The sequence below is a fragment of the Enhydra lutris genome, unplaced genomic scaffold, assembly GCF_002288905.1.
Source record: "Enhydra lutris kenyoni isolate GAN:26980312 unplaced genomic scaffold, ASM228890v2 scaffoldscaffold14, whole genome shotgun sequence".
Taxonomy (NCBI): Eukaryota; Metazoa; Chordata; class Mammalia; order Carnivora; family Mustelidae; genus Enhydra; species Enhydra lutris.
Genome location: NW_019154098.1, coordinates 9201360 through 9228200, shown reverse-complemented (window position 1 = coordinate 9228200; position 26841 = coordinate 9201360). Strand labels below are relative to the sequence as shown.

Genomic DNA, 26841 nt, shown 5'->3' with positions numbered 1-26841 from the left:
ATGAGAAGCCAGGTGGCTGCAGAGCAGGGACGGGGAGGAGATGAAGGGAAATAGGCCCCAAGAGACAGCCGCCTCCCATCCCATGAGGCCTGGAACATCCTGGGAGAACTGAGATTATGTCCTAAAGGGATGCGAGGGGAGATTTTAGATAGGATAGGACTGGGTGTGTGTGTGTGTGTGTGTGTGTGTGTGTGTGTGTGTGTGAGAGAGAGAGAGAGAGAGAGAGAGAGAGAGAGAGGTGTGATCAAAATTATGCATTAAAAGACTACTCGGGGGGCGCCTGGGGGGCTCAGTTGTTAAGTGTCTGCCTTCAGTACAGGTCATGATCTCAGGGTCCTGGGATTGAGCCCTGTGTTGGGCTCCCTGCTCAGCAGGGAGTCTGTTTCTCACTCTCCCTCTGCTCGTGCTCTCTCTCTCTCTCAAATAAATAAATAAAATCCTAAAAAAAAATTTTAAAAAATAAATAAAAGAGCCACTCAGCCCTCTCTTAAAATATTTAAAACTTAAAAAATAAACAAAAGGCCGCTCAGGATGTGGCATGCACGATTCATCAGAGGGAGAGACACGTGGATACAGGAGGCCAGTGAGAAGCACTGAGGAGCTCAGTGGGGAGAAAGCCCGGAGCCCCTGGGGAAGAGGTGGGCCGGGGATTCAGGGCAGCAGGTGTCAGGGAGGACCCTGGGGCTGTGTAGGAGCAGATCGGGTGGGCGGTGCTGCATTAGAAGGAGAACATAAGAAATTCTGCAAAGGCTCTGTGCTCAGGGGACTTGGAATCGATTCCCTTTAGGACTCAATGCTCTTGAAATGCCTTAAGCAAGGTAGCCTCCTGGAGACTTGAGGGGCGGGTGCTGGGGGAACACTCCATGCCTGAGGTAATCCTGAGCCAACCCTATGTGGGTGGTGATTGAAAGCATGGGAGTTGCTGGGGTGTCCTAGGGCAAAGTGGGCGAGTCTTAGTGTGAACCAGAACAAGCCGGGTATTTCCGAGTGGTTAGCCGTGTAGATGGAAAAGGAGGAGCCACTGGATTCAGAGGATGGCCAAAGGCCATGGGCATGTAGTGTCCCAAACGCTGACAAGAGCATATTTTTACTATATTATATATACATTGTGCGTGTACATCTGAATCACTGCATTAAAAAAAAATAGTGCTAAGCTTTCAATAAATATTTACTGAATTCCATGAAAAAAGAATAGAGTAACTCAGCTGAATGCTACTGAAGGTCATGGGAGAAGAGGCAGTGGGAGCTAGATGGAGAACCTCAGCCATACCTGGTCCTGGTCAGGGAGGAAGAGGTATGGAGAGCCACCACGGTGGGTCAACACATGGGGCATCCCCGCTGCCATGCCAAGCCAGGTTGTGGTCTGAACGTGGACTGCCTCTGATGTGAGCAGCCCCCCTAGCAGGTGCCCTCACCTATGGTGGGAGAGCTGTGGCCCAGAGAAGTGGAATGACAATGGCAGGCTCTCCTACCCAGAAAAGGCTGGAGGGGTCTGGTTCTGAAGCCATGCTGTTCCCACCAACCTGCACAGACACAAGTCCAGGTCCCCCAGAAGTACCCCAGACAGCACTGGGGTGGGTAAACCCTAGGCTGTAAGATCATAGAGAGTAAAAGGCTTTCCTTTTGCAGGTTCTGGTGAGGTGAGTGGCAACTGGGGACTTCTGGACCAGTGGGCAGCTCTGACCTGGGTGCAGACACACATTGGAGTGTTTGGTGGAGATCCTCGGCGCGTGACACTGGCAGCAGACCGTGGCGGAGCCGACGTGGCTAGCATCCACCTTCTAACCACCAGGACCACTGACTCCAGACTCTTTCGAAGGGTCGTGCTGATGGTGAGTCACCTGTTCAACCTTCAGACTTGTTTTGGACACTGGTGAGGTGAAGGAGCCTCACTTACTTCTTGAGACCACTTGGCTTCGATTGCCTGGTTTCCTTTATCCTTTGTTTTGAGTGTGTTCTTGCTCATGGCCATCTTTCCATGGTCAGGTGATTTGAGGATGCCAAGAGGCTCCTCTGACTACTGTCCATCATCCCAAAGTGGTGAAAATTCTAGATGGGGAAGTGTTTCCATTTTGGGAGATTGCTCCACTAGGGTTTAATGGTATGAACTCTCGAAGATCTCTCTTGTCAATAGACAAACACAAGGAGATGGAATGTAGGATGAGGAGCTTTCTGGTGGAGGAAAAGCTAATGACGGCACAGTTTAGCCAATATGATGCTAACGACACCTGACATTATTGCCACAACAGGAGAGAAGTAGAACAGAGAACCCTCATCTGCTTTCTAGTGTTGCTTCCCTGCCCTTCTCAGGGTTTGAACTCTAACTCTTCCTTTATGTTGTCTGGTTTCTTCAATAGTCTATGCTCCCATCTCCTGGCTGCAGTTCAGTTCTGGTGGCATTTCTTCATGGAGCTCTATTGGGTGATTCATTCCGCTCTCTGAACGCTTCCACCTCATTGTCTCAGTTGGGGAGGGGTGGCAGGGACCCCAGAGTTTGTCCACGTGTCTGATCAAGGAGCTGCAGGCTGCTGTGTCAGCAACCATGGGGTGAGGCATGGTGCTCCCAAGATTTGGCCGACAGAGTCATTGACTGTTGAAAGAATGCAAAGAATAGAAATTAGCACTAATGACTCTACTAGATGGTCTGAAGTTCCTGCTGGATGATGATGGTGGTGATGGTGATGATGGTGATGATGGTGATGATGATGATGATACAATGATTTTGATCATGACAATAACTGTTATGGAAGAAGTTACCTGTTGATCACAGCACAAGACCTGATGGTTATTATCACTGATTAGCTGCTAATTTTATGGAGTGTCCAGTTTGTATGAGGTGCCATGGTAGGCGCTGGAAATGTCATGTTGAATAATTCATGTCCTAGTTCTTGGGAAACCTACAGATTACTGAGGGGTGAGGGAAAAGACTTAAAGCAGATATTTAAAAGTGGGTCTTAGGGCAGCTCAGAGAGAAGCACCCAACTAAGCACAGGGAAGAGGGAGTGTCCAGGAACACTTCTGAGGAGAAGATACATCTGAGCGATGTGTTGAAGACTGTGCAGACATTTCACTGAAGGAGGAGTTCTAGCACTAGGGCACAACTTGGCTTCTCACTGAGATCTGCCAGTCCTATATGCGGTGGGAGACAGGATCTTCGTGGTCAGCAGTGATAGAGACTGGGAGGCAGGGAGCTGCCGGATTGGATGGACACCTTGACTTTCATCCTCAGTGATGGGAGCCATTGGGGAGTTAGGTCTGGTTTGGTTTGCTTTCCCATTTTAACCATATTTAAGTGTACAGTTTAGTGGCATTAAGTACTTTCAGTGTGGTACAATCATCACCACTAATCACTTTTAGAACTTTCCATCATCCCAAACAGAAGCTCTGTAACTATTGAAAAATAACTCTCCATTCCCTGCTCCCCAACCCCTGATGACCACTATTCTATCTTCTGTCTCTGTGAATTTGCCTAGTCTAGGGACCTCACAGCAGTAGAATCATACAAAATGTGTGTGTGTGTGTGTGTGTGTGTGTGTGTGGCTTATATCACTTAGCATAATGTCTTCATAAAGTCTCATCCGTGTTGTAGCCTATATCAGAATTTCCTTCCTTTCTAGGCTGAATAACATTCCATTGTATGCATAGACCACATTTTGTTCATACATTCATTTGTTGATAAACACTGGGGTTGTTTCTGCCTTATGTGAATAGTGCTTAGTGAATAGAACTTCAGTGTGCTATCAAAGGGCTTTTAGGCAAGTAAGAAACTTGCTTCCCTTTAGGAAGACTTGCCTTAAAGCCAAGTGGAAGATGCATTTAAGAGGGACAATCCTGGAAGCAGATAAAACAATGATGAGACTATGAAGTAGCCAAACTAAGGAAAGACAGAGCACCATCAAAACCAATGTCATGGACTTGCTAGCAATTCTAAGGTCATATAAACAGATTCCAGCATTGTCCAGCCTTCTTGGGATCTAAACCCTTGATTGTCATGAGGAGGATAGGATTGACATTGTTTGGGAAGATATGATGCTGGATCAATACTGTCACCATTCCCTACAGGAAGCAATACCACCTGCCACTTTGCCTCTCTCCTTGAGCCATAGGAGCTTTCCAACGTTCCTCGAAGGGCCTGGGCTCTATTCTGCTTCCCTCTGTGTGAACACTCTTATCCTATCTTCTTCTTTGCCTTCTCTATTTGTCCTTCAGGGAATTCTTCCAAACTCTTTAGCCCAGAACTAGACCCTCTTTATACGGCTTGTGCTGCCTCTACTTCTCTGCACAGCATTTATCACGATTTCCTACCAGTAAAGAATTATTCCTGCTGCCCAATCTCTCCCGCACAAGACTGTGAGCCCCCAGAGAACAAGGAACAGCTGTGTCTTGTTCTCGCACAGGACCCTAAGCACTCAACACAGCTGTCCTAGAGTGGATGCTCCATAGTTAATGTCCAGGCAGTGAATGAGCAGAGGAATGGGGGACAATGCCCAGGGCCCCCCAGGCTGGTCCACTTCCCTCCCTACCACCATTGCCTTGTGTTTCTTGTCCTTTGATTCAGATTTTCTTCAATCTCTCCCTCTTAGTGGGCCCATCTTCGTGGCAGGAGGTCTGAGGCCAAACATCTTTCAATTCCTGGTATTGAAAACAGAACTTTCTTACTTTGAATGCTCCTGCAGGGGTTTTCCCAGAGGCCTCTCTGAGACTAGATACTCAGTGGGACCTGGAAGACACCAAAAATGCCTTCCAGTCAGCCCAGAAGGCAGAATTCTCTTTTTGAAAATTCTGGAGACTTGAAGTGTTTGGGGAATTTCAGAAACTAATCTGTTTCAGCAAATGGTAGTGTATTTAAAAATAAACTCTCCATCTGTTTTAGTCATTTAGAAACAGCTTTTACAACTGCTCCCAGCAGTCTTTGGGATGCATGTGAAATTATTTGGTATTTGGAATCAAGAGAACGAAAATACTTCAATACATTAGCAGTTCTTAAACATGTTCTTTACCAACAGATGTTTGGGGGAATGGATGTGAGTTGGTGATATATTCTTGGATAAGATCTTAAGTCTTTCTGCAAATCTTGAGGCCAGAGCTGTTACGAGACACCAGGCACAACAGGCTCCTGTGATAATTAATGATTTTATTTAGATGATTTGGGGCCACAAGGCTCTTCCAATATATTATCTTGTGGATTGCTCACATTGGTTGGCACGGGGTCTTTCTATTATTTGCAATCTGAAGATAGGAAGTCTGAGGCTTAGGGAGGTCTAGTGACTTGCTAAAGAACACAGCAAAGAAGGAGCCACATTAGGGGCTAGAACCTAAAGCCATATCCTGTGTTTTCCCCACCCTATGAAGCTGCTTCCGCAGAGAAGCTGAAGACTCTTCCAGGGCCTTAATGCCTAAGGGAAAGAGCTCAGGTCCATGATTAGGCAAGCCTGCCTTAAGATCCCAGCCTTGGGCAAAGCCCTTCACTCTTGAATTCTTCATGGATAAAATCAGTATGATTAATTCCGTCTCCTAACGGCTCAAGAAGTGGTCTTCATGTAAGGATTGTGGAGTGTCCGGCACCTGTAGGAACTCGAGAAATCCAGGTTCCCCCTTGTCTTGCCACTCGAGGGTAGCTCCAAAGCAAAACAGGTCAGGGGAGTTTGTACCTGCTCCCAGGGCCTGGGTTGAAGAAGAAGGAGGCGGCGACCTATCGCAAACCTACACTCTGTGACTCTGATGCCCTGCACAGTTTTAAGAGAAGACACAGGAGGTCGTGTCCCCTGCAGTATGTTTTGTAGGATCCAGAAGAGGCTTCCATTGCCTTCCTACAGCATTGCCTCAATTCTGCATTCCTCGGAGGGAGCGCCAGGCCTCATTGATTGGCCTCAAGCTACATTTTCCTGTCTCCTCTCTTGCTCCATTCCTGCAGGAACCCTGCTCTCCAGGCTCCCTAGTACCAACATGCCTAGAAAATGCCATGCCTTCTTCCACATCTTTCCATTGCCCTGCTGTGGTCGGCATGCGAGCTTCTCCACTTGGAAAGCCACTCACTTCTTCAGGGCTTGGCTGAAATGGCACCCTCTAAGCCTCTCTCCATCTCTTCAAACAGAATGATTCTCATTTCGGTAGAAAAACTTCTATTTAGCAATTTTTAGGAATCCTGCCTTGTCTTCCATGCTGGCTGTTTTTCTAGCACATCTTATTCCAATTCTGTTGTGACTGAAAGCTTGACAGGGCCTGTGAGCTTTTCATCTTAGAATTTCCTTAATGCTTAGCAGGGCTCTGTGTGGAAGATGGCACCAACATCTGTGCTGAGTTCCATCAAACTAGTGGAGGGGCCCAAGAACTCTTTTCTCCTGTTTTCACACAAACTTCATAGCGCGAGCACTTTCTTCTCCATTTCTCTCAATCAGAATCAACTGAGCTATTCATGGGCTCTAATGCTCTCATCTAGATTTTAAGATACATATATTGATTGCCTTTAAATAGTCCTGATGGGAATTTGAGTGTTATCTTTGTGGAATTTTTTCATGAATTTCAAAAAATATCTGTGTTTTTATGATGTGAAGTTTCATACCCGTGGATCCAGTTGATGCCATAACCACGAGCAGGATTTTTGTCTCCTTTGGTCTTTTTATAGAGTTTTGAACTTCTCTCCCCACAAATTTTGCAACATCACTGTAGGCAAGTCCCTACCTGTGTCCTAGTTCGGTTGGCATTATGAATGATGTCCTATTTTTTATTGAACTTTCCAGCTGGTCAGGACGGGCATAGGGGAATAAACTTAGCTCCAGATTTTCTGAGGCTTCTTACTACTCCCAGTACTCGGTCTGTTGTCTCCATGGGCTTTTCTGATGCTATTTCATTATCTGTACATGTTGGCAGGCTGATTTCTATCTCCTTTGGACAAAAATGCTCAGCTGTTCTCACAAAGAGATCCAACACTGAAGGAACTTCAGTAATAAATGTTTCTTTTTATCTCTCTCTTTTTCTTTTTTTTTTTTTTCATTATTATCATCATATTTCCCAAAGTGTCTCATGATCTCTGGGGGCATGGGCTCTTTCTAGGTGTTTCTCTGCCGTCTGAGGGCCTTGTTCCCATCCGCAGGGCTGAGGCTGGACAGCTCAGACAGCAGGGAGGGAAGGGAGGGAGAGGGGCCAGCCCTGCTGACTGAGGGAGGCAGAGGTTCCCCTCATTTGCATCCCTGCAGCTCATTGGCCTTTCTTTTCCTTGGACTTGATCCTTCTTGCTCTTGTTTTTCTTCGTCATATCAATCTTACTATTCCACAAGTTCTTGCTTTCTGAATCTTCTTTATGACTTTACTTTCAAAGCTCTTCTTTCATCTGTGTTTACCTTTGTCATCTTTTGCTCTCTCCTTGCTGCTTAGACAATCACCTGTTCTATGAGCTTCTTGAGTTGAAATCTGAGCTATCACTTGTCATTTTTTGTTTTCTGGTCAATGGGTTTTGAGCAATAAATGTCCCTCTTACTATTGTATCAGCTCTGCCCTGGACATTGGGGGAAGTAGCGACATGTCCTATATTTCTGTGTCTTTGATTATTGCTTGTGTTATGTTCTTCTTAATCATAGGAGATATGTCTTTTTTTTTTCTTTTAAAAGCTTTTAGATACGTAGGATTTTAACCCATTCTTTTGCAAACTGATTTCTAATTTTATTTCATGATTATTATGGAGCTTGTGTTGGAGAAGGTTGACTCAGAAATTTATTAGGATTTCCCCTGTGACCTAATATATCCTTCATTGGTTGGCAGAAAAGTTGTACAGCGTTATTGACATCTTCTCTCTACCTATCTACTTATTTTTGCTCGATCTCTCCATTTCCTTTTTTTCTTTTTTTTTTAAAGATTTTATTTATTTATTTGACAGAGAGAGATCACAAGTAGGCAGAGAGGCAGGCAGAGAGAGAGAGGGAGAAGCAGGCTCCCTGCTGAGCAGAGAGCCCGATGCGGGGCTTGATTCCAGGACCCTGAGATCATGACCTGAGCCGAAGGCAGAGGCTTAACCCACTGAGCCACCCAGGCGCCCCCCGATCTCTCCGTTTCTGAGAGTCATGTGTTTAAATCTCCAAATAAAATGACCCATTTATCTATTTGTTCCTACAATAGTTGCTTGATATATTTTGAAACTCTATTGTTAGATTAACAGAGGCTCAGTCATTATATCTTCTTAATGTCTCATTCCTTTTGTAATATCTCTTTTGCCCCTTAGACAATTTTATTTTTGCCATCAATTCCATTTGCCTCAAAATTCAACACTTGCCCTTCGTTCAGTTTTGCACAAAAAAGTGTTCCAACGCTTTATTTTGAAATCCTGCATTCTTTTGTCTTAAAGCTTGCAAATTTTCACTATGTGTCAAGTAGATAATACAACACCAGAATTTTTAAAATCTCTCCTCTTCATAGCAACCAGTCTGCTCTTTAAAACACATGGATGAAATGATATCCTTCCCTTAATTAGATCCTTCCACTGGCTTTGCCTTTCTCCTAGAATACACCTTAACCTCCTGACATTCCCATCCAGAACCCTGCTGGAACCGCCTCCCTCCTGACAGCCCCTGCCCCTCCCTCCAGCTCACTCAGCCCAGGCACCCTGGGCCCCTTCCGGCTCCTCCCACAGGCAGCCTTGCTCCTGTCCACAGGAATTGCCTCAGTTAACCCTACTGCCTCTGGTTTTCTTCTAGATATTTGCCTGGCTGTTTGCTGCTCACCTTTTAGGTCTCAGCCCAAATGGGAGCTGAAATGCATGCACTGGCAGGGAGGCCTTCCCTAAACAGACATCTGGCTAAACGACTTCTCGCCCAGTCACACTTGGGTCCAGTAGCCCGGGTTACTTTCTGCACTACCTTCCCTGCCGTGACAGAGTTTCTTATTTATTTATAATCTCAAGCTCTGTGATATCGGAGATCTCACCTAATTTTCACTGATACAGCCCCAGCACCTGGAGCCATGTCTGGCATTTAGTAGGTGTCCAAAAATATATGTGTAGAAATCAATTCTTGGAAAAACAGAAAGCAAAACTATCACACGTGGTCCACAGAAGTTATCTGGGTGAGGTAGAATGTTCATAGCAATCGCTAAGAAGTTGTTCTCTCCCCAATCCCATGTGCCCAGCTTCAAGTTTGATTAGACATACTCTGAATTCACAAATTCAGTTTTCCTAAGGAAGAAAACTTCAAGGAAGAGCTGAGCTGCTAACTGGCATGATTCTTCTTAGTGTTCCTTGTTCTCTTCTCTCTCCAGGGGCAAGTTTGTTTGAAAATTCGAAACACAAAGATGCTCCCGAGTGAGCCTCTCACCCATCTTTCCCAGAAAGCTCTCCCCACATGCCAAAGGTTAAATATTTATTAGGTATTATTTTAATCAGAAATAAATACATGATTTAGCAAAGTGTAATGCTTCCCACTTAGAAATGCCTCTGAGTGCTCCCCCAAAGTTCCCAGCACACTAGTTACAACAGAAAACAATGCATAAGACACCATACAAACATCTGGCTTTTGCAAGGTCGTCCTGCCTTGTGGTGGAAGTCAGTGTCCACAGTGTTATATTCATTTCCCACACATTGGCTGGCCCCTTGCAACGGCCTTTAGGGATTCCCGGGGGAAACCATGAATATCTTCTTGTATAAACACACCAGAGTCTGATAATACAAAGAATCACGTAAATGCATATACACATACCACCAGCACGGTGATCTCAGATCTCCGGAATGTGTGTGCTGAGCAAACATCTCCTATCAGGCAGCGAGGGGGTCGACAGGCACACCTCCCCCCTGAATCCCTCTGCAACAGTGGAAAATGAGTCTTGGGTGCCTTGGCAGCCCCCTTTTTAACAAGATCCGGATGGGCGGCCTCAAGATAAATACTTTTCCTTTTCTAGAACTTTGCTGTGCTTTCTCTTTCATCTCTTAAAATTAGTAGGCCAGAATTAAAGCCACTCTGCCTCCCTTCCTTCCTGGAGCTCAGCCGTTTTCTTCATGTGGCTGCCAGGCCCGTCTTAGAATAAAGTACTGATGATGCAGAAAAATAAATTAATCCTCTAGAATTTAATCAATTTGCAGTTTTCAAAGAAGCCAACCATCCTCTCCTACTCAATCCAGCTGCACTCAGCCTCTGTGAAGGTGCAGCTGAGATGGGAGCTCACGGGCCACACTTGCCTGACCCAGTCCCCTTGGAGCCATGAGCTGATGTCTCCTTCTACAACCCACTTTCACGATATTTGTCTGTAGACTTCTCCCTGTCTATACCATGAGTCCTCTGCTGATCTTTCTTTCTTTCTTTCAACCTGACGTGGGACTTAACACACTTAGCTCTTCAGGCAATCATGAGTGAACCACTGATGCATCATTATTGGTAAGAGTCTCAGCATATCAGAGAAGTTCTTTCTGCACCACGAAGCTACGGCTGGGGACACCAGGAAAGCTTGCACTGCTCCAGTGTTACCCTCACAATTTCCCATAAGCAGCCTCCCTCTCTCCCCTTTGCCTTGCCCTCTGCGGAGCAGGGAGGCTGTCTGATTGTTGTGCATGTGGCTCTGGCACCAGCAGGCCACCGGGTTCTCCTGATTCAGGGATGGTAAGGAAGATTAACGCTTAGTGTCACTGAGTTCCCTTAAAAAGAAAGGAGCTGCATAACAAAGGTCTCTATGGATTGGTTAGAAAAGTTCATTGTGGGGGACGCGTTTGCAAATCTGGCCTGGCCAGGACACAGCGTTCAGCTCATCTTCTTCTCAGGCTTTTCTTGTTCAGAAGTTATCTCTGATGAGCCCAGAGTGTGACCATCTGGACGGTTCGTTGAACGGTCTTGTGCCCTTTCTTGTGAGATAATGTCTTTATCTTTCCCACAAAAACAATGAGCACACACACATACGCGGGGCTCTTTGGAAACGTTGCCTGATCACGTCGTGATTCAACGTTTCCTGATGTCTTGGTACTGATCAGACACCGGGGAGGGGTTCCCTTTGTCATGATGTGGACAGAGAAGATGTGAGTTTGAGTCTCCATGGGCTTCTGGAAAATGTGTGGTTCCCCAGGGACCAGGAAACCACACGTTTCCACCAGATCCCAGGTGATAGTTCCAACCTTTGTTATTTTGGGTATACACGATGGTGTCTGTTCTCAGGCTAGTCTTCAAAATATGGTGGTGACGAGAAGAAGGAGCTCTTCCTCTTGCTCCCGCTGTATATCAAGGACATGCTTTTCTTCTTTCGATCAAAGGAGGTGTTGTCATCGCTGGTCAGGGACAGGTAGGAAGCGATGCTTTCCCGAAGGCCATAGCTGAAAAGGGACTCATCCACACCGAGTGGGTTCCTGGCTCCCTCGGCATCGTCTTGCAGTCTGTGAGTGGGAAGAATGGGGACAGTTGGGAAAAGAAGAGAGGGACAACCAGAAAACAGGAGAAGAAAAAAAGCCAGGTTAATACTTCTCACACTTATTGTTCTAATTCTGCTTCTTACAATTGTGGCCAAGTGATCTTGGAGAAATCACTTAACCTCTCGGAATCACCATTTCCTTGAATGGCTCTAAGTTCTAACTGCAAATCTGAACGAATATTTCTTTATGACCTTTACAAGGAAGAGCAGTTTTCTTCATCTCCCAAGGCAATTTTCTGATCTCAGTGTTGAAGATAACTCACTAGCTCCTGATTACAGATACCCTCTAAAATGCAATGACAGTGAGGCCTGAAGCTGGGTTAGGGTCTCCCAGGGGACAGAGGGATTCTGTGGGTTGCAGCGTGCCCTGCTGAGCTTTCCTCAGACCAGGCTATAGTCTGCTATGTTTTCAGCTGTCAGACTCACACACTGGTTTGGGGGTGCATCCACGCAGGACACACACACACACACACACACGCACACACAGACATCCCACCTGGGCACCCTCTTCCAGTCGAAGGTCTTCTGGCGCAAGGTGACGGGCGAGTCAGGGACCCTCGCTGCGGGGGTGGCTGTGCTCTGAGTGAGGCAGGGTGTGGTCAGTACACAGCACAGGCCGTCAGCCACCTCTAAGGACGGAAGCAGAAAACTGGTCAGTGACCCTGGGATGCCCAAGCCAGCATGGGGTATGGGGCCTGAAGGACCATCCAGTAGGGATCCCTGGTTGTTCACAGGGGAAACTGAGGCCGAGACAGGAAAGAGGCATGGCAGTGTGGCAAGTCACGCACCCAGTTGTTTAAGACATGTTAAGTGCCCTGAATACGCACTGTGCTTAGCTTGGGGCAGGTGGAGTGCGCTAAGATTGGATCCAGAATCAACTATACTGGGGTTTGGATTTCAACTGTGCCCCTGACAGTGAATCCCCTTGAACCTCTCCGAGCCTCAGTTTCCTGGACGGTACACTGAGAGGACAGGCAAGTGAGAACAGCCGGCAGGAGGGTCTGCCTCTAGGGTTCACGCTCTTGCCTGGCTTCCTCAAGTGCACCAGGTGCAAGGCAGGGTCCAAGTCCACCGATCAGCCCTTCTTCCTGCACTGGCGGCTGATGCACGTGCAGGAAGACAGGAGGAGAGAACACAGGTGGAGGGAAAGACCGGAAGGAAGAGGGAGCAAGCGAGCAGGAGGGCAAGAACTAAGGAAGGGGGGAGGGAGGGAGGGAGGAGAAGTAAAAACACTGCAAGAGAAGAAAAGACACCAGAAAAGAAGGAAGAAGAAGACAAAGATAAAGGCAAACAAGAGAAAGTGGAAAAAGTTAAAAATGAAGATCTATCTTTCTTCTCTAGCCTGGATGCTCATGCACAGAGAGAATGAAAATTAAATAATCCATTGCTCTCCCCTCCCCTTTCCCCAAGGGTCGCTCATCTCTCCACCAGCATCAGGCTCTAGCCTCCACGCCCCGTGGCTATGGGAAAGCCTTGATCTAGCTGTGCTCATTCATTCATTCATTCATTCATTCATTTATTTTTAAGATTTTATTTATTTGAGAGACAGAGAGTGAGAGAACAAGCGAGCACAAGATGGAAGAGGGTCTGAGTGAGAAGCAGACCCCCTGCTGAGCAGGGAGCCCAATGCAGGGGTGGATCCTGGGACTTGGGGATCATGACCCAAGCCAAAGGCAGACGCCCCACTGATTGAGCCACCTAGGTGCCCCTCAGACATTATTATAGGCCGAGGAAATCCTGTGGGGCCTCATTTAGGCTGCAGATCCTGGTGCAGGGGACAGGAAGTGGCCAAGGATATGAAACATTGCTGACCTACAGCAGGACAGAGCCCCTGGCCGGGAGCTGATCCATCACCAGGTTTTAGGGAGCGAGTTTACCTCTGGCTGTCTCCGCCTCTCATGTTATTTAGGAGCTCTGGGTGCTCTTGCCAAGGAACAAAAGGACGTTGTGGCTGAAGAAGCAAACCAAGGCTAGCAGGGCGGCAACCAATAATGCCTTGTTTCTTGGTGTTTGTTCGGACTTTCACTGTGAACTCAAATATCCACCCACACAGGCCCAAGAAACGTAGGATTGGGCCCTGAGGTTGGGGGTTCTTAACTGAATGTGTGTCTGAAATAATGCCCTGTCATGGGCTGGAAATTGAAACAACCTTTCAGGTTAGGAGGTGAGGGAGAGGGAGCCAGACACAGACTGAAGGGACCTGGGACAGGGGACAGTGGGCAGGGTTTGTGAGCGGTTAACCCTGACACTAAGTCAGAATCCCCACAGAGTATAAGAACTGACACTTTTAGAGCCGGACCTGAGCTAGTCCCCCAGGCTTCAACTCAGCGTGCCCCGGGCAGGTCTGAGCAGCAGTATTGTTACACTCACTCAGGGAAGGAGGAACCCTGGGCTCCCGTCACTTGTTCAAGTGACAGAAAGTCATGGAAATGTGACCCAAACCTGCTTCATTGACTCAGAACAAGACACTTGTTTCAAAGACGACTCATTACCTCTGAAATGGGGGAGAGAGAGGTCCTATCTGCCTGTGGGGTCTGGACACACTCCCTTCAGTCTCTCCACTTCGTAGAATTTTCTGGAATGCTCATTCCTCTCATACGCCTGGCTTCCCAACCACTCCACATCCAGGCTATCTGTGGGACTTGTGTCCCATCCCCTCTGTCTTCTCAGTCACCACCATGCACAGGACAATTTAGGGGCAAGACCTTTACACTCACGGTTTTGTGTTTGGTCCTAACAACAGTCTCCTAAGAGGCATGCAGACTGAAGTCCCCATTTTAGAGATGAAGAAACTGAGGCTCCAGGCTGTTCATGAATTTTCCCAAGGCACCAGGTAATAAATATAAGCCACCTGGAACACTAAGATGTCTGTACAAAGCCCTTAGCACACAATTTTTCTGATTCTGTGGTTCTGGGTAGAATCTGGAGGAATGTTGTTTCCTTTGGGGGTCCCTAGGGGCACAGGAAGCCACTGACACAGCGGCCAGGGTCATATTTCTGGAAGACACTGCTCCTGCACTGGGGCAAGCCACTTGGCTCCTCTTAGCCTGGAAGCCTCATGGGTCTCCCAGTCTGTACAGTGTTTGCTGGGGCAGCAACCTTTTCATGTTTGCTATTGTCTATGCAAAACTTATGGTCTCTCCACCTCTCCGATGATTGTTATTAAAAGCCAAGTACCACAACCAACCTTTACTCATAATCAGTAAAAGTTGACTATCTCCAGGACTCCCTTCCTCTTTCATTTTTAGCTAAGCTGCTAGGTTTTCAGGTATCAAAGAAGTAACCTTTGGTTATCACTTACTTTGCATCTGCCCCATTCCGTAATTACATTACGTTAGGGTACACGTTACGTGAGCAATCCAGTCATTGCAACCACGCCAAGGGGTTGTTCTCGTCCACCTTCCACGAACAGGGCACTGCAGCTCTCAGAGATAGGAGACTTTTCCCAAGGTCTCACAGAGCCCAGATTTGAGCTTGGGCCTATATCTCCCAAGAAGTCATTCCTCCTCCACGCCCTCCCTTTCTTTTCACTGGCCCAGTGTGATAACCCAGGGCCTGTGGGCTCCTTTCACTTTGAAACACCCTTCAAGACCCCACACGCTTTAGAATGTTAGCAAAGATACCCAGGGCTCCGAGGTCCAGAACCAGGAGTGGGAAGACACGTACACCATGGAGCAACTTCCTTCCTCCTCCTGCCAGTAGCAGGAGAAGGGAGGAGGAAGGAGGAGTCCTGGTTGGGGGGACAGAGGCCAATGTGAGAAGGAGCCCACTTTTATGTGTCTGGCCCTCCCTTCAGCACTTTCCTGGCACTACCCAGCAGATTCTTCACACACCCCAAGGCACAAGGGCAAACAACAAGCCTAGGGTTGCCCAGAAGATGTGGGATGTGAATGCCGAGGTTCCAGAGCCAACTTTTTACTATGTCTCCCTTTCACCTGGGGTAAGATGTCACCTCCTGACCTGGCATTCAGGCCTGACACTGTCTAACTGTGATCTCCTCTTCTGACTCTATCCTTCCCTGTCACCTCCATCAGATCCCACCCCACTGCTGCCATCTTGGAGGGTGCTCCCCATCCTGGCCAGCGTAGAACACTGGGCCCTCCTTCCTGGGCCCGGGGAAACATGTCCAAACAAACAAAGTGCAGCCCTGGTCTTAAGAGCTTGTTGGAAAAGCCAGACTAGGACACAGCTCACTGGGTCATGAGGCAAAGAGACCCCATTCTAGGGAAAAGCCGGCATGCATGGGAGCCGAGAACCCAGGCAGTCAATCCTGACTCCTAACGCAGATCAAGGAGGTGGCTTCCTGTTGCTTTGCCAGGCAGGAGAGGACATGAGTGGCATTTCACAACAAAGTCTCAGGGGTCCATAAACATGTGGCACACTTAAGGAAGTGCCAACTGTTTGTGGTTGCAAATAGTGAGCCATCCTATTTCTTCCCATGCGCAGGCAGAAAGAGAGTGAGGTGGAGATGAGCTGAGCTTTACCTACTTACGCAGCCTTCGCAGGCAGCCTTGAAATCTATAGCTTGAAATCTATAGTCTGCATTAACAAGAAAAGAGCAGATGAAGGGAGCAGGGTGAGAGCCAAGTCAGCCACCTGGCATGTATTGGGGACCTGTGCCCATCCTAGACACAGGCCCTGCGGGACAGTTAGCCAAGAGACGCTTCATTGCTCTGCCACCGTGGGGTGCTTCTTCTTCTTCTTTTTTTTTTTTTTTTTAGATTTTATTTATTTATCTGTCAGAGAGAGAGAGGGAGAGAGAGCGAGCACAGGCAGACAGAGTGGCAGGCAGAGGCAGAGGGAGAAGCAGGCTCCCTGATGGGCCAGGAGCCTGATGTGGGACTCGATACCAGGACGCTGGGATCATGACCTGAGCCGAAGGCAGCCGCTTAACCAACTGAGCCACCCAGGCGTCCCCCGTGGGGTGCTTCTTACCGGAATAGTGATTCACCAGGTCCTCCAGGCACTGGAAGGTGAGCCTCGGGGAGATGTAATACCAGTTGTTCGGCAGGCGGAAGATGCGGTAATGCTTCACCTGCCTGTGTCTCACCGAGAGGGAATAAAAACCTGTGGGGGACGGAGGACGGGTCAGAGGCGTCCCGCAGGGCTCAGCCGGCCATCTGGAGAACCCACAAGGTGGAGAGACTTCCTCAGCCTTGGGATGCAACAAGAACACCCAGACGTGCACTCCCGCATTTGGAGGAGCAGCCACTAGGACCCCACCTTCGGGGACTACACTCCCTCTGCTGAGACCCCACGAGCGTGCTCCTCTAGTGGCCCTGACCCACTGGCCACACGGATTTTCAAGTGCACCTGCTTAGTCTTTGCTCTGTGAGCTTACCGTTCTGGGTGCTCCCACATCCTTGTCTGGATAGCCACCACGTCCTGGTCCCTACACCCTCTTGGTTATGCCTTATGCTTGGTTTTCTCAGAAATGTGGAGAAAGTGTCAGCTAAGACTTTTTCTGGGTATCCCCAAGAAACATGTCAAATATGCCGTTTCTCCTTAAGTGCCATAAAGGTAGGGATGAAGTGTGGAGTAGGAAGAGCAGACCTTTGGACAAGCGCCTTCCCCTCTCCTAGCCTCAATTTCCCTAATTGGAAAGTGGGAGACTCGGACCTAGGTCCCTTCTGCTCTGTCCTTTGGGTTCCAGGAGTGAAAATGCTCAACAGATGGTGAGAGGAGTAGGACATTAGCTTTTACTGAGTCTCTTCAGTCTCCACGGGCTGCTCAGGGGCTAAGCTATTTCCCAGTGCTATCCCCAGATATGTTATAGCTGCAGAAACGAGGCTCAGAGCCCCTGAGCACTACGGCTGAAGGCATGGAGCTCGGGATCTGACCCTCGTGCTGACGGCATTCGACCTTTGCCCCAAGTCTGCCCTCTGAAGCCCGTCATTCATCTTCCTGTTACAGTGACAGGAACCGGAAGTCTGGTGAGCAGCTCAAAGGTGGCAGGTGGAAAATTATCAGAACTTTGCATACCCAAGGGAGCAGAGCCCGCCACCCACCATCCCACCCCCAGCCCCACCCCAGCCCCACCCTACCCCCAGCCCCAGGCTTGGCCACAGATCTGACAGCAGCTTTAATTTTAGATCAGCTCTGGCATCTCAAGCTGGGTTCTTCCCTCTCTTGGCCATGCCAGCTTCGAAGTTCTGTCTGAGTCTGGGTCTCCCACCTCTGGGAGGATGTGCCCAGGAAATGTGACCTTTGCTTTGATCTGGTTTCCCCCTAGCACCTTTGAGCTTTTGTGAGAAAAGTTGTTCTTGAATTTTCTTTACCATAGAGAGATGGTCCCTGCTTCTCCACAGTAAGGCTGTTGCTCATTTTGGTGAAGGGCTCCGGCTCCACAATGCACTGGCCCTCAGTAGGTGTGTGGGAAACAGTCTCAGATACATTTTCTCTCCTTCGATACCGAGGCTACGAGAAGCAGCCAGGAACCTGAACATATCTTCTTTTTTTCACGTGATGTTTCTCTTAGTCAGCCTGGGAAAGCCCGAGCTGCTGTCTTGCTCTTGTGAGTTCAAGTGCTTACGACATCCCAGGTACTGTGTGAAGCCCCTTCCGAGCATCAGTCCCATGTTCTAGGAGAGGGTGCCCGGGCTCAGTGAGACAGGTGTCTTCTCAGTAGTGCAAACAGCCAAAACTAGAACTCAGAGCCCTTGCTCTGAACCATGACACAGAGCCCGGATCTTTGGTTTTCACTGAATTACTTTCCCTGGCTCTGGGCCTCTAGCTTCCAAGCTGGCCTCTCTGGGGGTGTGGGGGCTATAGGGATCTTACCAGATCGGATGGGTTTGCATGTGTGGGAGGAAGCAAAATGAGCCATGTCATGAGTCAGCCCCAAACTTCCCTGCTCCCCTCAGCCCTGGCATGGAAAGGCGAGTCGGAGGCCACTCACCTTTCTTCGTCTCACTCTCTCGGATCATGAAGGAGCCCATCTTCGTGTCTGGCAGCTGGAGCAGCTCCTCTGCCTTGTCTCTGCCCAGCCCTTCAAACAGCCAGCTGGGAAGGAGAAGGGAGGCATGAGTATTCTGAGCACACCCTCCCCCAGCCAGGCAGGCGGTGCTGAGATTCAGAACAAGGTCCAGTTCGTATAAAACTGTTGGGATTAAAAAGGAGTGGGCAATTGGCCTTTCCTTCCTTCCTCCCTTCCTTCCTTTCTTCCTTGTTTCCTTCCTTCTTTCCTTCCTTCTTTAAATCTTTCAGATAAAATTCCTGAGTGCCTACTGCATGAGGCCACAAAGAACATCTTTCTCATCTTGCTCTCAAATGCCAATCGGACCGTGCCCGTTCTGTATTATATGACATAGAAGCATTCTAAACCACGATAAGGTGCCTGTTTGGCATTTTGTTCAAGGTCTCTGCCTTGTATTCTAGCCACCCCACTGCTCCCTCACCACCCCATGAAGACAGCGACTATGTCTGTCTGTTTGGGTTTCGTCTTTGTGTCCACAGTATCGAGCCTGGTGTGTATTTGTGAATGACTAAATGGGCATAAGAAAGACATGGTGATGCATAATTCCACCAACCTAACAAGCCCCGCTTTGCATTCATTATATTTCCCTCCTGTCTTCTCTTGTTCAACATACTTTAAACAAAGTTGCATTGCACGATGCATTGACATGTGTTTCTTCCTTTTTTTTTTTCACTTAACCATAAAAAAAAAAAGAAAAAAAAAGCAGTTGTAATAGTGTGGTCCAGCTTTCCAACAGAATGTACACTTTCCATATGACAGCCAACACTCTTGAATACGCCTTTGAAAGCAGCTCCGTGCACAAAGGAATCTATGTTCTAAGGAAATGGGCGCTTTCTCATTTTGCAAAGCAGCCCCCGGCCAGATCCCAGCGTGGAAGAAAATGCTTTGTTAGCACTTGGCTGGGGTGTACTCAGAAGCAATTATACCTCCTTTTAAACAGTCTCCGTATTTTAGGGGGTGAACCTTGGCTTCTAATCCATGGGTCTGAACTAGTGCACACTGTGACAAATACTAACGCTTTGTCTCATTGCATCCTTCCGCATCCCCCAAGGCACGTAAGCGAGTCCTTTTGGCACTGTGGCTGTGAGACAGTGATAAGACCATAGATTTATAATAGGATACCGTTTATTTACTGGCCTCCAAGAGCGCTTTTGTTATTAAGATCGTGATCCGGCCTAATATTTTAACTACCCTCTTAGTTCTGCACAACATCTGCATATTAATTATCTTAGTGTCTGTGACAAATTTTCATTCTCCCCAATCCTTCTAGGGAATTCCACTCATAAACACGAATTCAAGAAAAACAACAGAGACAGCCATGCATGAATACAAATTATGAGTATCATGCATATTATGGGCATTGAAGTTAGATCCTCACAGACACCCCCCAAGACAGGTAGTCTTGTCTCCCTTTCACTGATGAGGATACTGAGGGTCAGAGTGAATAAGTAATGTTCTCAAGTTACAGCATGTCAGCAAATGGTAAAGTTAGACTTGCAGCGCACTTTTCTTGGACCTCGAATTCCATAGCTGTTCTCCTGCACCACCTCTCTTCCCGGTCGATATTTGAAAGACACCTACTAGACTGGAAACTTCAGTGGGCTGTGATTACATCCACTCCTCCAGGCTCCCCACCACCAAGCCGTGGCCAGCACGCAGCCCCACACCTTCAACATGAAAGTGTTGATGCGTGTTTGCTAAATGAATGCATTGGTCAGTGACACGCAGCTGACTTGGAAGAGTTATGGGACCGACACCTCTTTCAGACCACGGCTGTCACAGCCGCTCTTGTCCCACCACCTCTGTTCCCCTTCATCATCCTTGGCTTTTGGTATTCATAATCACAATCCGTGACATTGCAATTAAATGCAGAGAGTTACGTTCTGCAAAATGAGCAGTCAGTTATCTCTGTGTCAGCAGGTGTGAGTGTGTAAAGAGGTTATTTCTAGAACCCTCCAAATAAAAAAATAATGCTTTTCTTTCTTCCTTCTTGTATGCCGAGGTCTGCCTTGGCAAACCCCCTCATGGGGGGCTCCTACCATGGAGCTCAAGGAGCCAAGCTATGTGTATTCCGGTGCAGAGTACTGGTCTCCAAAACACCCACAGTCCGCACACCCTCAGAGGAAGGCAGTGTGCTTGTCTACTCCTCTGCCATGCCTTGTTCTTTCAAATTTCTCTTTTTCTGCCTGACTTCTCCATTTGTCAAGTTGGGTACTTAAGTGTTTGGGGCAGTCAGTGTTCTCTATGTTCTGGATAGGATTTGATAAGAATCTGGCTAAGATGTTCCGAGCGCTTACTCTAATGCCAGGCATCGTTCCAAGAACTATTCGTGTGTTACCTCATCTCATCGTCCTCACAGCCCTGCACTTTGGTCTTACTATCTATCATCGCCCCTGCCGTTCTGTATTGTGAACTCTGTCTGACAGATGAAGAAAGGAAGCTGAGGCAGAGCTGTTGAGGAACTTGACCACTGCCGCACGGCCTGCAGGGGACAGAGGCAAGATTGCAACCAAGACAGGCTCCCTTTTAGCAGATGTGCCCCTTTAATCACAGTTGATGACTGCTGACTGCTGCATGCCAGGAATGCAGCGTTGGACGGGAAGGTCCAGCTCTCTTATCTTACTGATGGGGAAACCAAGTTTCAGATAGGGCAAGGGTTCATCAAGGTGACACCCTTCCTTATGGCCTGAGCAAAAGAGTGACTGTCTTGAAAGTTCCTTCCCATGGTGCCCCGCTGGGATCCCTCTGTGTGTGCTCACGTGTCAGTAGCGCCAGTATCATACTTCATAGGTGCCATTTCAGAAGGGTACTCACCCGTGGTAAACTCTGGCCACACATATTCCAGGGATGTAACTCTCTCGGCCAGTGCTAAGGGAAATGGCTTTCCACCAGCCCCCTTCGCTGGAAGAACAAGAACAGATAGGGAGGGTGGATGGGTGAGTGGCAAACCGAACCCATGAACAGAACAATCAGATTTAACCCGGGGCACAAAGGGCTGTTTCTTTTTCAAACCCACCATTGGCCACATTTCCCCATACAAAACTACAGTTTTTAAGTATAGTTCTCATTCCAGGATAACCAGGAGCCCTTCCCATGTAGCTGGCACTGGCCATCTTTTGGGGATCCACAGAGAATGTGACAGAATTGGAGAGTTTTTAAAACCAAATGTTTACTGTGCAAAATTGCACCTGGCAATATAACCAAGATAGTTTTTCTGCATCAATGAGAATCTAAATAAAAGGGGCTGAGAGCCCCTTGTTTGTTCTATAGCCCGTTTTGTGTCATAGAGAGATGGCAGATGGAAGGCAATACTTTGTTTATCATCAAAAGCTTTCTCAAACCCCTGGGTCCTCCTGCCTGAGCTGCCACCACATTGGTCTATAATATCAACACTGCATGGGTCGAAGATGAGACCAGCATGAGAAGCAGAATTTGGACCATAAAGGGTCTTAAAAGCCAAGTTAAGGAATTTAAATTTAACCCACCAGGCAATGGGGAGCCACTGAAGGTTTTAGACCACTGGTAGTATTAAGATTTAAGCCAAGGATCTGTTGTATGGACCAAATTTCTTACCTGACAATAGGACCAGAGTCCGAGTGGAGTTGGACAACTATAGCTAAAATCTAATGATTCCTACTCAATTCAAGTTCACCCTTTTTAAAGGACTGTGAAACATTTGGAAAGGGACTTACTCAGAAATCACTCGTAGTTTCTCCCCTCGACGGAATATGGGGGGGCTGATGTCAGGAGATGGGTAATCACTCAGCACAGCCAGGAAGTCACTGTCCGGTCCTGGGGAAACAAATGCAAGGCATGTTCTCTTTCACAGGGAACTGAAAGGCAACTGACCCCGGGGAGAGGAGGGTCATGATCAGTCCCTCCCGCGGACTTCTTAGCTGGAGACACATGACTTGCTTTAGAACAGCAGTTTATAGCAGACCCTCCTCTGCTCAGGATGGTGGCACAGGGAGATCAAAGGAACCCCAAGGTTGGTGAACTCCTTCTATTTGAAGCCCGCCTTGGCCCTGACATTCTCCGCTGAGAAGTGGGGATCCTGAGGTCCTTGAGCTGAAGTCACAAGATCTGGCTTCGAGGTTTGCCTTTGTTCTACTGATCCCTGTAATCTTGGGCAAGTCCCCAAATGTCTAGTAGTCTCAACTTCCCCATCTTTAAAGTGGGGCTAACACTACCTCACTGCAGGGTCCATATGGAGATGAGATGAAAGTATGCTGCAGTGCCCTATGAATGATAAGGGGCCATAAAAGCATCTTTTATTATTATACTCCCTGGGGCTTGTGAGTCCCCATCTGTCACCTACTGGGATAGGGGTATCACGGTCGGGCTACATGAGTTCTGAGAATGCATGAGGACTCAAAGACTGTAACTCTGAAACTCCACAAAGCACTTCTTCCTTGTAGAATATGAGGCCCTGCACTGTGGGTCTATTCAATAGGGACTTTGGGGTGGAAGTAGGAGAAAAAGTAACTACTTTTCATCATATGTACATTGAAAGGAATTCTGGTGACGTTTTGGAAAAAGAAAGCATGCTGTCCGGTTTATGTGATCAGGTTATGTCAGCTAGAGAAGGAGTGATCACATGTGAATTCACTTTTTGGCACTAAGCAAAATCCTGTTTTATCTGGCCTTAGCAGTTTGCTGGAATTTGGGTACATTAGATGCAGGGTAATATTGGGGTATAGTTTTGGGGAAATAATATACCTTATGAGTGGGCCAATTCCGTATCTATTTGCTATGACATTGGGTTTACCCTCTATCTGCTGACTGGGCATCTGAACTCAGAATTCTGGGTGACTTTTCCATGTATTCATTCACTCAGCAGTTGTTCCCTGAGCACCTACACTGGGCCAAACATGGTGAACAAAGCAAGCCAAGTCTCTATGCTCCAATGGAGCTCACATTCTAGAGAATCCATAAATAATCATGGGAGGGGTCATCACCTGCCCTCTTCACCCCAGGAAAACCAGAAGAAATCCCAGCACTTCGATATGGCAGGCTTGCTGGCCCAAACTGGCCACTTTCTGGGATCCAGACATCCCCGTGCTGGGACTTCTAGACCCCACCCCTTACAACTCCTATATCTGGGACTCTGTGACTCACCAGTGCCCAGACAGAGGAAACCCAAAGACAGCTTTAGTAGTAACATGCATCAGAATGAATCAGAAGCCACTTGTCACCATGGAACAGCACATTCAGAGATATTCTTCATTTGGGGAAGCTGAGCCACAGACAATAAAGCAGATAAAAGCAAGTATTGTCAGGCATGAAATGGAAACCAAAAGTGATTTGTGCTGGCTGCAGTCACTGAAAGGAGTCAGGCCTGGCCAGGGAACAATTGACCCAGTGGTGCTTCCCTGGAGCGTGCAGGGACACCTCCCTCCCATTCTGCGTTGCTGGATTAAAAAGAAAAAAAAAAAAAAAAAAGGTTCTTTCCTCCTGTAGCCCAGACCCCAGCCCAACAGTAGGAGGCAGAGTTGCCATTGGGCTAGAAGCCAGCAGTCCGGAGTTCTGATAAAGGGTGTATCAAGATTTTGTGAGGCATGAAGCTCATGCAAATTTGGAACTCCTCTTTAAGAAAAAGAACAAAAAAGAAATTGCAAATACAAAACCGGGTACAGTCCCTAGGAAGCTGTGATGCCCATGAAGGGGGGGGGGGGAGGGGGGTTAACACAGAGGATTTGGTCAGCTTCCCAGTAAAGTGGCCCCGATTCTGAGCTTGACTTTGCACTCTGAGTGCGCTGCATCCTGCCCCTCTGGGGCCTACATTAATCTGGAAAACGAGGGGTTGGAAGACACTTTTGTGATGGAAATCTGGGCTAATGGCCCCAAATATGAAGGAGCCACTTATTAATATGGTCTCCTCTGCTCAGGAACAGTGTGACAAGATGTCATGTTTTCAATTTGCCAGGATGCCCCATCTTCAGAGCCCACGGACAGGCTGCTCCCTCTACCAGGATAGCACCTGCTCTCCCCTTTCTCATCCCTCCCATCCCTCTGGGAGGTTTGCCCGGTGCTCCTGCTTTATGCCCCACCTGGGGCTCTCAGCTTTTCCTTTGAAGCGATTACCCAGGTTGTATTCTGGAGTTTGCAAGATGTGGGGAGAATGAGTGTGAACTCCATGAGGAGTTGTCCTCCAGCCCTCCTCCTGCACCTGCTTTCCCATTTCAGATGCTCAGGGCAGATTTGTGGAATGAAACCAGGGAGACATCTCTGTGCTACTGGGCTCCTCCTGTTGTGCTGCCTAAAGCAGTTCAAGGGAAGGAAACCTGATCTGCGGTAGCAGCATGGTGGGCGGTCTTCACAGAACCAGCTCCTTGTGAAAAACAAGGCTGGAGGAGAGGCTCAGCTATCTGCAGCCATCACAGAACCTTGAAATAGACCTGGTATCTCTGCGGGGGTTGGGGCTTTGATGTCTTATTCACCATGAAGACTCAGAAACAGAGCAACTGCCTTTCCTTACTTTAAAAACAGAAACAAAAACACGATCCCATTATCAAAACAATTGTTTCAATAGTGGAAAGAGGCTTCAGGGGCTGGAGAGTTTCAATTTCACAATAACAGCATGGAGCTTCCTGTGGAATTTCCAAAATAGTGATATTTTTATAGCTATAAAACACTTCCATGTCACTGAGAAAGCCTCACGGTGGGGCTTTTGCTTAAAAATGATGGCCTTGGTGTGGTCCTTTGCAAGGGATTCCAGGCCCACCCCTGCACCGGTCTCGCCAGGCCCCTATGGTAGAGCTCCTTTCCAAAGCAGGAAAGTCAGGTTCACTCATGGAGCTCAAGCACACTGTCAGGTCCTCCTGGAGCCCTGGGTTCTGAGGAGAGCTGAGAATTTAATCAGATAAGTGATGTTCTTGGGAAGAGGCATGGAGGGGGTTATCATGGATTTAAGATAAGGAAACAAAGCAGGTGAAGAAGTGTGCCGTGCACAGGCGAGAAATCCAGAGAGGATTTTCAGAAGAGAGAATGGGCTTTGGAATCAATCAGACCTGGCTTCAATTCCACCTTCACCACTTAATTGTTCTGCGATTTGGGGAGAGATTTATTTTTAACCAATCTGAGCTCGATTTCTTCATGTATAAAAACGAGAAATATTGAAACCTACCCTGTACAATTGGGGTTGGATTCGTGATGCCGCGTGTGTACAGAACCCACCCCATGGGGGGTAGGAGGCTTGCTAATACCATTTATGGGATGGGTGGGATTAGGGTTCATAGCTCAAGTCCAATTTCAGCCAACGGTGTTCTAAATTTTGAAAAACGTCTGGATGTGTAAATTTGAAAATATTCTGTTCTTCTAAATACAAACTCTGTTTGGGGGGGGAACAGAAGATGGAATCTGGGAGACCAAATATTTACCGATGGCTCAACCTGAAAATGCGTCATATTGAACAAACTGTCCAAAAGTATAAACTGGGAAATGAATCCAAAAAAGGAAGGAGACCCTGGCAGAATTTACTAGCCACAGATATTACTTGGTCAAAGGAGAACAGGCCTTTTTAAGCATTATTATTCCTCATAGAATTATTACCATTTCTTTTTAAATGCTAAAGACCTTTCAGTAGATTCATTTATAACTCGAGCCAAACCAGCCTTTTAGGACTCCCAGTGCTCCACACCACCCTAGGGAGTGTACAATCTTATTTAAAAAATGGAGAAACAAAGGCTGGGAGAGTTTTCAGTAACCTGCAGTGAGAGCATGAGGGTTGTTAAGCTCCCGGTCATGTCCCTAGGCCACAGAGCTCTCCGTGGCGTGTAATTACCAGGCTCTCCCCGGTTGGTTAACACTTGCTCCTTGACAGGTTGGGACAAAGGCTGACTCCAGATGAGGTTTCCAAGTTGGCAGTGGTAGCTGAGCACAGTTGGTTGGCAAGGAGCTAAACAACCCAGTGCTTTCAGCTTCCGGTTCTGTACTCCCTTGAATCATGCCCAAATCCACGGCCTCCAGAGGGCCAAAGCAGGCCTTGCTTTGAGCGTCTTTTATAGGAAATATATACACACAATGAACCAAACAAAGAGGGCTGGTCGGACTGCCTGATAGGAGATCTACCAAGTTCTGTTGATCCCCACAAACCACAGGTTGTACCCATGGATCCCCTATGGTGGGTGGAAAAGTGAGACACAGCGGTCCACAAGTTCTGTCCTGTCCCACGACCCGGCTGCCCCATCTCTGAGATGGGGTAAATTGGGACTGGATAGGTCCCAAGGCTCTCAGAGGGCACAGTGAGGTGGAGAGACCAGCTCAGGAGCACACAGTAGCAAGCCGAAGGCCCAGTCTCAAAACCCGGTCACCTAGCAGCAGAGGGACAGCCTCTAACCCCAGCCACCTGCTCCTTCATGCTGCTGAACACCCACCCGCACTACTACTTACTTACTTAACCGTGTCTTTATGTTAATTTGCTTTAAAAAAAAAAATCTTTAGCTTCATTCTAGGCACCGTGAAATCATGGCTTGAGGGATGAGGTGTATTTT

General features: G+C 47.7%; 2 protein-coding genes across 4 annotated transcripts in view; one reads left to right on the top strand and one right to left on the bottom strand.

Annotated features, from left to right (window-relative positions):
• Positions 1–26841, top strand: part of LOC111146558 (thyroglobulin) — a 238337-nt gene that overhangs the window by 139220 nt on the left and 72276 nt on the right. The window contains exon 41 of the mRNA XM_022502145.1: positions 1630–1832. Coding sequence (XP_022357853.1) covers positions 1630–1832 — 203 coding nt within the window. The remainder of the gene's footprint in view (positions 1–1629; positions 1833–26841) is intronic.
• LOC111146559 (Src like adaptor) overlaps positions 9339–26841 on the bottom strand; it is a 33360-nt gene continuing 15857 nt past the window's right edge. For 2 of the 3 annotated variants that reach the window (XM_022502147.1, XM_022502146.1), the window contains 6 exons: positions 22042–22141; positions 21164–21250; positions 18272–18375; positions 16309–16440; positions 11870–12002; positions 9339–11338 (listed from right to left, as the gene is read on the bottom strand). In XM_022502147.1, the coding sequence (XP_022357855.1) occupies positions 11125–11338; positions 11870–12002; positions 16309–16440; positions 18272–18375; positions 21164–21250; positions 22042–22141 (770 nt within the window). In that variant the 3' untranslated portion in view covers positions 9339–11124. The remainder of the gene's footprint in view (positions 11339–11869; positions 12003–16308; positions 16441–18271; positions 18376–21163; positions 21251–22041; positions 22142–26841) is intronic. The other variant, XM_022502148.1, reaches the window with a different exon arrangement.